Here is a 10,029-nt window from a genome sequence, read left to right on the forward strand (position 1 = left end):
ACCCATCACCTCAACTCAAAAATTGTCAACCCTTCCTCAGAGCCAACACACTGGAAGCATGGAGACCAGCAGCAATCCTCAAACTACCACCACCCCCAAGGTGACCACATCAAGTCCTTCATCATCCTCAAGTGACCAAATTCACACAGTGACAAGTTCCCAAAGAACAATCTCTCCTGGCGAAACAACCACCTCACATGCTCTGAGCATGAGCAGCTCAGCTCCAAGTACAACACACATGTCATCCACAACATCCTCCACAGAAAGTACCACAGTAGACACAGGACACACAACAGCAAGAACTACTCAAGGTTCTATACCTGCCACCACACAGGTGTCACTGACACCTTCATCCCAGAATATGTCAACAGTGTCAACATTCAGCATTTCTACACAGGAATTAACATCACTTCCTCAGAGCCAACAAACTGGAACCCTGGAGACCAGCAGCCAACCTCAGAATATCACACCTATAATGGTGACCACATCAACTCTTTTATCATTCTCAAGGGGATCTACTGAATCACAAACAGTGCCTTGGGGAACATCCTCCTCTAGGACAATAACTACCCTTTCTACTCCTATCAGGAATACCTCACCTGCATCCACCTCAAGCATATTCACCACCACCTTGGCCACCTCAGCAAACACAGGGCACACAGGTGTAACTGGAAGCCTCAGTGTGATCACATCAAGAGTCACAAGCACAAGTCTAGTTGGACAGTCCACAGTAGTGCATCACACCTCTACTCAGCCATTGTCTGCACATTCTCAGAGTCACCAGACCGAAGGCACAGGGACACCCAGAACGTCTCAAACCAGCATCCTCACAGAGGTGACCTCAGAAAAGCATGTGGCCTCTTCACCTGGACCCACTGTGACAGAGACCTTTTCTCATGTGTCATCCTCCTCAGGTGGGCCAGCTACCTAGCATTACAGGCAAGGGTGAGGTATCCCTGTGGTGAATGGTGACTGGCCCTCCATTCCTTCTGCCTTTTGTTCTTACGCATGGAGGCCCTGCCTGTTGACCAGTGTAGACACAAACATTTTAGCTGTCTCTCCCAGCTCCACATTTTTCTGTGACTCTCATGCTCTAAGATGGAAAACCCACTCCTGTCTTCTCTCCCTATATGTCCAGGATTGACCACGAAGACAGACAGTGACAGAAACACAACAGTCTCGGCCATCTCCTCAACCCTTACTACCCGCAGCCCATCCACAGCCTCCAGGTCAACAGTGCCTCTGCCTTCTCTTTTCCCAGATCAGGGTAAGTGATACCAATGAGGTAGAACCCCGGTGTCTTCTACCCGAGCTGATGGGAAGGCTGTAGCTGTGGTTGCTAGACTGCACTTGCCAATCTAGGTCCTTGTGTGTAACTGAAGGATTCAGTTTTTTAAATTCGTAGTGTGTTCTATCCAGGCCACAAATAATCTACCCTTTTCCCTGTGGTTCCTGTAGACCAGTAGTTTTCAACCTGTGGATCATGACAATGTGGGGGTCAAACAACCCTTTCACAGGCATTGCCTAAGATCATCAGAAAACACAGGTATTTGCATTACGATTCTTAACAGTAGAAAAATTACAGTTATGAAGTAACAACAAAAATAATTTTGTGGTTGGGGGTCACTACAGCCCGAGGGACTGTATTGAAGGGTCACAGTATTAGGAAGGCTGAGAACCAGTGTCCTAGAGAGATGAGAGATGAATGCTCACCCTCACCCTACTTACGCATGCTCTCTGCTCTCTGGGAGTAGAGATTACAGGGAACAAGGAGACAGCCCAAAAACTGGGTACTGAATGCTATTTTGTGTTGGGAGGTGGACATAGGAAAATATTCAAGGGTTGATGAACTGGTCCATTGATGAAAGACCAGGATACTAGGGACAAACACTGAAGAGCCCGTAAGGGATATGGGAGTAGGGTAAAGGCAGACAGGAGGCTCCCTGGTGAGAACTAGTGGAGAGGGAGAGCACCCTCGATAGGCCAATGGTCTGAGCAAATGGAGTAAAGCCACGGGAGTAAAAGGATCATCCTTGTGTTGAATCAGGTGGAGAACTTGGCATTGTCCCAGAACTGAGTGGGTAAGGGAATCAGGGAGGATATAGGTCCGCACCGTGGTGGCTGGTACGGATGAACCTGGAGGGTCAAGCGAGGCATCAGTGAGGAAGCCAAGAGACTGTGCTAAGCCAATCAAGGTCAAGTAGTATAGAGTTAGATCCACGTGGGAAACACTTAAGACATAGTTTCCCAAACTGGAATCTGATTACATACATTGTGGCCTTGGGCAATTCTTGGGGTGGGGTGGGGGGTCTTCAAATTTATCTGGAGAAGTACCACTGTAGAAAACAGGTGTCACTTTATGAAAAGGTCGTTAAGTGACTAGACTTTGCTGTGATGGAGTTTTGTCTTTTCACCCTTTAGTAGTTTTGACTTCCCAGTCAGAAGGTATCCCGTGATGATATTCTAACAGCAGGATGGTTATGTCAGGATGCTCTAACCTGAGGGCTGATGAGGATTCCAGCTGAGAAGTAAACAGATGTGTGTGGAGACGTAAAAGAAAGAATAAGGCCTACAGGGGTTACTTCTGAAAGAGGAAACAGGTTAGGAAGCTCTCTCAGGGTCCTTCTGAACCTGAGGGGAGGGATGACCCTCAAGGACTCTGCTCTCTCCTCTGTCCTTGTCTAGGCATTTCCCTCTTCCCCTACGGGTCTGAAGTCGGCGACAGGAAATTGTTGGCCCCGGCTGTGGATTTTAACTCACCAATCTTCAGGATCCTGATTGGCTTTCCCCTCGGCTCCTCCCTGCGGGATTCCTTCTACGTGAGTCTCTGACTGTAGCCTTGGGTCACCTCTGTGGCCTACGTTCTCTGGGCCCTGTTTCTCTGCAGAGATGGCCCGTGACAGAGCAGAAGAAAGAATGGAGGACACTTTGTTGTACAACACTTTTGTAGCCTTCTTTTATGTCAGAGTTTCTAGTTGTGGGAAGCCACACCTCCCTGCCTATGTAGACAAAAACATTCTTACCCAGGTAAAAGGGATCATGGCTGCTTCACAGATTTATTTATTTATTTATTTATTTATTTATTTTTAATGAGGAAGAAGCTAAGCTTAGAAACTTGATTGGTTCACACCATTTCTATTTCCCTGGGTTACTTCCTGATTCCCTGGGCATGACAGCGATCCTGACCTTTCTTGCCCTCAGGGACAGGAGTAGGGACACCCAATGAGAACTCAGCACAGTAAGGGAAATGAGGACATTGACCCCTTTACCCTCATCTGATAGGTCACAAGCTTCAAGATAGGGTGAGACACTTTACCAAGAAGGCTTTGCTCTAGGCAAGCCTGGATGCAGGCCGGACACCGCCCACTACTTTGGACTGATGCGGGAATATCCTGATAGGGCTGAGTCTTTGTGAGGTTGCTAGGTCTTGAGTTCTCCTGGAAGGCTAAAAGTGCACAAGGGGGCCGTCGAGCTTGACACCTCTAACCCTCTGCACAGATGGGCTCTTAGGGGGAGCTCTTCCGAGGAACTGGCCCTAGACTAGGACCCTTCCCTCATCCCTCCCTAACCAAGAACCCTTGTGCTCAGGTTACAGATAATGGTCAGATCATTTTCCCAGAATCAGACTACGACGTCTTCTCCTACCCCAACCCACCTCAAAGTGGCTTCACAGGAAGGGAGCACGTGGCCATGGTGGCCCCGTTCTGGGCTGATGCTGATTTCTCTAGCTCCAGGGGAGCCATATTTTACCAGGTGGGTCATTCAAGTCCTTGGCAGTCAGGACCTCCCAGCATTCTGCCTGGAGGGATCAAGGGCATGTCAACGGCACGTCAAGGGCATTGTATCCCATGGAATGTGATTTTCATGGAAAGGGACTGAAGTTTAAATACAGGGTGCAGAGGGAGCCGAGGAGCTAAAGAGACTCTGGAACACCCTACTCCAACCATGTGAAGACCTGTAGATGACAGGAACGGAGGTTGAGTCCAGCAGAACCCCACCCCAGCCGCACCAACTCCTGAATTAAGTTAATAATGCCAGCCTGTGAACGTGTGGAGCAGCAGCTGTCATAGCAAATATGTTTTGTGTGCCTACCGCCGACAAAGCTCCACCTCCGTTTCAAAGATGGACAGACCAGCATCTGTCCTTAAGGAGTTACACGCTAGACATGGGAATGTAAAAATAGACACAGATGGTCACACCATGCAAGCTGATTTGAACTAAGGGATGCCTCAATTCAGTTCCAGAAGGCTTGAATTTCTGGATAGGGATCCTCTATCTAGTTCACATGCCCCAGATTTTCCTTGATCTTCAACTCAAAAGGGTTTGTAAAAATTCACACTTGGGAAAAAGATGTACAGGTAGCCATGGAGCAGTGAAGTGATGAGCATCCCCAAGCAGGAAGCAGAGACCCCTTAGGGCAGCAATTTTCAATCCTGCTAATGCTGTGACCCTTTAATATGGTTCTTTATGTTGTAGTGACTCCCAACCATAAAATCATGTCATTGCTACTTCATACCTGTAAGCTTGCTACTGTGATAAATCATAATGTAAATATTTGCTATGTGACCGTTGTTAAAGGGTCGTTTGACCTGCCCCTCCCCACCAAAGGGGTCACAACCCTCAGGTTGGGAATCACTGTTTTATGGACATTTAAGGGACCCTCACTTCCTTGTTCTTACCTACCTCCCTTTCCTAGGAATATGTCACATTTTACAATGAACACCATCAGCTAATCCGGGAGGTGGAGACTTTGATTAATGAGTTCACAAGTGATTGGGGCTACAGAGCCAAGTGGACACTGAAGGTCACCTGGGTCAATGTTCCTGCCTATCCTGCCCAGGGGAGCTTTGGGGTGAGTGGATCATGGACGGCACCTGTGGCCCTTCTGGGAGCCAAATATCCCATCATTATATGTGGGAGTTACCTTTCCAGACTACCCTGGCTGGAGAAAAGATTGCTGCTTATAGTATCCCTTGAGAGCATGGTCTACTGAGTGCCTACAGTGAGCCAGGCCTGCCTTACATCAGAAACAACAGCTGCATTTACAGGCAAGAATGTCTGGTGACTGACGACTTCATATGCCTTACACGAGTCAGCTTTCCTTTGCTATAGTGAAACATCAGTACGTGGCACTCAAACAGTTAACCAACCACCTACCTGAGGTGTCTGGTATAAGGGCATGTATACGTCCTCCATACCACACAAGTGGAGGGGACACCTGGACAATGCCCTTACATATCCAGAGGGTCTCTCAGCTCTGCGGTCTTATCTAACCTCTCCAGTTCCTGCATCTCTCTCTCTCTTTTTTTTTTTTTTAAGATTTATTTATTTATTTTATTTTATGTAAGTACACTGTAGCTGTCTTCAGGCACTCCAGAAGAGGGCACCAGATCTTGTTACAGATGGTTATGAGTCACCATGTGGTTGTTGGGATTTGAACTCCGGACCTTCGGAAGAACAGTCGGGTGCTCTTACCCACTGAGCCATCTCACCAGCCCCTGCATCTCTCTTACAAGTCTTATTTTAACTGGATTGCAGCCCCCCCTTTTTAAAAAAGATTCATATGTATTTATTTTATGTATATAAATACACTGTAGCTGTACAGATGGTTGTGAGCCTTCATGTGGTTGTGGGGAATTGAATTTTAGGACCTCTGCTTGCTCCAGTCAACCCCACTCACTCCGGTCGGCCCCACTGGCTTAGGTCAATTCTGATCGCTCAGACCCTGCTCTGTCCAGCCCAAAGATTTATTTATTATTATACATAAGTACACTGTAGCTGTATTCAGATGCACCAGAAGAGGGCATCAGATCCTATTACGGGTGGTTGTGAGCCACCATGTGGTTGCTGGGATTTGAACTCAGGACCTTCGGAAGAGCAGTCAGTGGTCATAACCACTGAGCCATCTCTCAGCCCCAACCCATAGCCCTTTATCTCCTCTCCCTGAAAAAAAAATTACAAGGAAGGAAAATAGGGCTTGCTAAGATCTCCTGCACCCAGGGTAAGTGTTGTCATAACCACAGCAAGCATGCAGCACGTGCAGCCCAGGTGGACCAGGAATAGGTGACATCCCTTTGTCTGCTCAACGGTGTGGGGACACCAGGGAGGAAACCTCAGATCTCTCATTGACATCTCTGTTTGTCTCTCCCCAACTTCCAGACCAATACCTACCAAGCCATCCTCTCCACAGACGGGAGCAGATCTTACGCCCTGTTTCTCTACCAAAACGGTGGCATGAGGTGGGACGTGACCCAGGGACCATACAACCGGGTGCTCATGGGCTTCTCCAGGTAAGATGGGATCGGCTTGCTGTCAGCACTGGACTTCCAGAGCTAAGTGTGTGCCCTGCTCACACTCCCATCCCATCCTTGAATACTCAGCTCTTCCTGATGAAAACCCCCCATTCATCCGGGCACTGTCTCCATTCCAACGCCTGTGTACCGGAGTCCTTTAACCTTTGACGTCCCTGGTTTCTTTCCACTGACATTAGCTGACTTCCAGCTGGCAGCCACTTGTTATACCTATTACGTCATATACATTATTTATTTACTGTTTGTTTGCTTTGGTGATCACAGCCACCCATGACAGCTGACAACTATCCTACAGATAAAACCCTTCTCCTATAGGTAAGAAAACTTAGGTTCAAGCAGATGAGTCATTTGCCCTAAGTCAGAGAGTTTCAAAGTGGCAAAGTGGACATCAGACCACAGCCCCCCCCCCAAGAGTGGAATTTGTGATCCATGCAGGTTAGATGGGGAAGGAAGTGAGGAGAAGGGCCGTGGCTGGCTGTGTGTGGGCTCCTGCACATGAAGGAGCCACGGCCTCTGAAAGAACAGCTCCCAGCCTCCAGCCTTGTGGCAATTGGTTGTGAAAGTCACACATGATCTGTTACCGGGCAATTGTCACAGATGGGTTTCTTTTACATTAGAGTGTGTTCAGCCTGCCTAGCATGGCTTTGACTGGCTTTTGATGTGCAATGAAGGAAGAAAGTATGTAATTACCCAGGCATTACCTGGGTGTAATTATCCACACCATCCTCAGTGAACCCAACCGAGATGTCATGCATGTATTTGTCCTCTAGCCTGAGTGACTATAGAGCAAAGACCAGGAGTCGCTTTCTGTGGACATGCTCCTGTAGTAGCAGTGGGGCTGCTGCTGTATGTAGACTTCCTTCCATCCAGGACCCACACTGCGACAGTGGAGGTGGTAGGCCCTTCAATGTGGTCTCCACTCAGATGTGAGGGATTTACAAATGTCACTGCATGGAAGCCTTAAAACGCTCTGATGTAGTTACGACGGAAGGCTCTTTCACCCAGATATAAAACCCACAAAGTCAAACCAGGTCACCAAGTTAGTAAGTGCAGAATCAATGGCTGAAAGTGACTGCCTGACCCAGAAACTGACCTGGAAGCACATCCTGCAGTATGTCCTTAGATAGCTTCAAAGGAAACAAAGGGAAATCTGGCCTTAACTCTGTGGCTTCCACACCCGGTGTGTACTGAGTGAGCCTGCTGCTGCTGTCTCCCTGATGAGATGTGGGATAACGCAGAACCTCCCCACCCCTGCCCATCTTCTCTTCCTTCTCCCCCTTGGTACTGGGACTGTGGTTCATTCTGGGCTGCCCACCGGACTGAGCCATGGGCTACCAGCTGCCGACCGGGAGCTAGCAGGGATGACTGACAAACTCAATGAATGAGTAGCTTTCAAAATGAGAGCAAAGAGCTTGAGTGTGACACAGAGGCCTGAGAGTCTTTCCTTTGCCCGCAGTGGAGATGGGTATTTTGCAAACAGCCCGCTGACATTCCGGCCAGCAACGGAGAAGTACCGTCCAGATCGATTCCTGAATTCCAAATTAGGTAAAAGTGCCACCCACCATATATAAGCTGGCTTCAGGCTTCCCTTGCCCTCTACACCATAGGCCATGACAGTCCTAGACAGACGCAGCCTCTCCATCACCCCGAAGAGCATCCTGCGCAAACCGACCACCTACAGGGGCATCCGCAGCCGATCCTGCCTGGACATTTTTATACTCTCAGCCCCTATAAATCTCATTCTGTAGAAGAGACAAACCCAGAATGTCTGTCTGTCTGCAGGCACCCTGGTCCTGGAGTGGGGACGACAAGGTCATTGCAGGAAGGGAGATCGGCGTGAAGTTAGGATAACTCATATAAATGCCCCATTCCAGAGCTGGAGTAAGATCCTTAAAGAGATCTAGCAAGAGACATTGCAAAAGGCCGGCATTCACTCGGTCAACATTTACTGAGCACTCACTATCTGCCAGACGGTAGGTTAACTGACAGAAAATGAAGAGAAAGAGGGAGAAGGCCAACCATGTTGGCTCTCAACAAGTATTCACCGTGGTGGAGACCCTAGTGTCCAGAGGCAAACTATGACGCTTCCTCCGAGACTCAGTTTAATATAGAGAAGCTCCAACAGGAAAGAAATGTCAGCTTCCAAAATGTGATGGAGAAAAGGGCATTCAGGAGAGGTCAGTCATGCAGATGCAAGTGAGTCCAGGTCTATTTGATCTGGGACAAAGATGTTTGGCAATCCGACACGTAAGTTGGGCCAGATGACAGGTGGGTGCCACCCTGTGGAAGAGCATCTCTGTTACATCAGGGCTCTTTATCAGACACATCAGCTGTGTCTTAGGATATCTCATGGAGTGTGTGTGTGTGTGTGTGTGTGTGTGTGTGTGTGTACACAAAGCATTATAAGCAATGTTATTCTTCTGAAAACATTTGTTTCATTCATATGGATATAGGGTTGAAAATCTCCTATACTAGATCATATTTTGTTCAGGGGTGGGAGAAGTCTCTGGAGTCCACTTCTCTCCCTAAAGTTGTGTATACAGTGTGTGTATACAGTGTGTGTATACAGTGTGTACATACAGTATGTGTATACAGTGTGTGTATACAGTGTGTGTATGCAGTGTGTGTATACAGTGTGTGTATACAGTATGTGTATACAGTGTGTGTATACAGTGTGTGTATACAGTGTGTGTATGCAGTGTGTGTATACAGTATGTATATACAGTGTGTGTATACAGTGTGTGTATACAGTATGTGTATACAGTATGTGTATACAGTGTGTGTGTACAGTGTGTGTATACAGTGTGTGTATACAGTATGTGTATGCAGTATGTGTATGCAGTATGTGTATGCAGTATGTGTATACAGTATGTGTATACAGTGTGTGTATACAGCGTGTGTATACAGTGTGTGTATACAGTATGTGTATACAGTGTGTGTATACAGCGTGTGTATACAGTGTGTGTATACAGTATGTGTATACAGTGTGTGTATACAGCATGTGTATACAGTATGTGTATACAGTGTGTGTATACAGCATGTGTATACAGTATGTGTATACAGTATGTGTATACAGTGTGTATATACAGCGTGTGTATACAGTGTGTATATACAGTGTGTGTATACAGTATGTGTATGCAGTATGTGTATACAGCATGTATATACAGTATGTGCATGCAGTATGTGTATGCAGCATGTGTATACAGCATGTGTATGCAGTATGTATATGCAGTATGTGTATGCAGTATGTGTATGCAGTATGTGTATGCAGTATGTATATGCAGTATGTGTATACAGTATGTGTATGCAGTATGTGTATGCAGTATGTGTATACAGTATGTGTATACAGTATGAAACTTCCAATGAATTGAAGGCTTAAACTTTACAACCCCACTGAAGATTTTCCCGGTTACTTTCTCCCTTTCCAGGATGGTGTCTGGGCCCAAAAGAGGCTTCCTCAGACTCACAGTGATAGAGCAAGGTCTCACTAGCATGCCAGCTTCTCTGTGGCTTCCAGTTAGCTTCTGGGCATGGACCTCTGTCCTGGTTGCTTTGGCCACTGAAAGGGAAGGGGAGGGTACATCATGAAACCGAGTGTCTGATGACATGACGGCATCGATGTATGTCTTTAGGGGAGGAGGTGGTTTGGGAAGTAGAAGGCATGACAGAGAGAGAGCTAGAGCTAGCAAGAGGGAGAAAGAGAGGGAGGGAGGGAGGG

At 47.4% G+C, this 10,029-nt stretch overlaps 1 protein-coding gene across 1 annotated transcript in view; it reads left to right on the forward strand.

The window, feature by feature from the left end:
- Positions 1-10,029, forward strand: part of Muc4 (mucin 4, cell surface associated) — a 48,245-nt gene that overhangs the window by 21,219 nt on the left and 16,997 nt on the right. The window contains exons 3-9 of the mRNA XM_021209651.1: positions 50-914; positions 1,139-1,267; positions 2,686-2,819; positions 3,589-3,753; positions 4,697-4,852; positions 6,160-6,290; positions 7,768-7,856. Of these exons, the coding sequence (XP_021065310.1) occupies positions 50-914; positions 1,139-1,267; positions 2,686-2,819; positions 3,589-3,753; positions 4,697-4,852; positions 6,160-6,290; positions 7,768-7,856 (1,669 nt within the window). The remainder of the gene's footprint in view (positions 1-49; positions 915-1,138; positions 1,268-2,685; positions 2,820-3,588; positions 3,754-4,696; positions 4,853-6,159; positions 6,291-7,767; positions 7,857-10,029) is intronic.

The sequence above is a fragment of the Mus pahari genome, chromosome 12 (assembly GCF_900095145.1).
Source record: "Mus pahari chromosome 12, PAHARI_EIJ_v1.1, whole genome shotgun sequence".
NCBI classification, from domain to species: domain Eukaryota; kingdom Metazoa; phylum Chordata; class Mammalia; order Rodentia; family Muridae; genus Mus; species Mus pahari.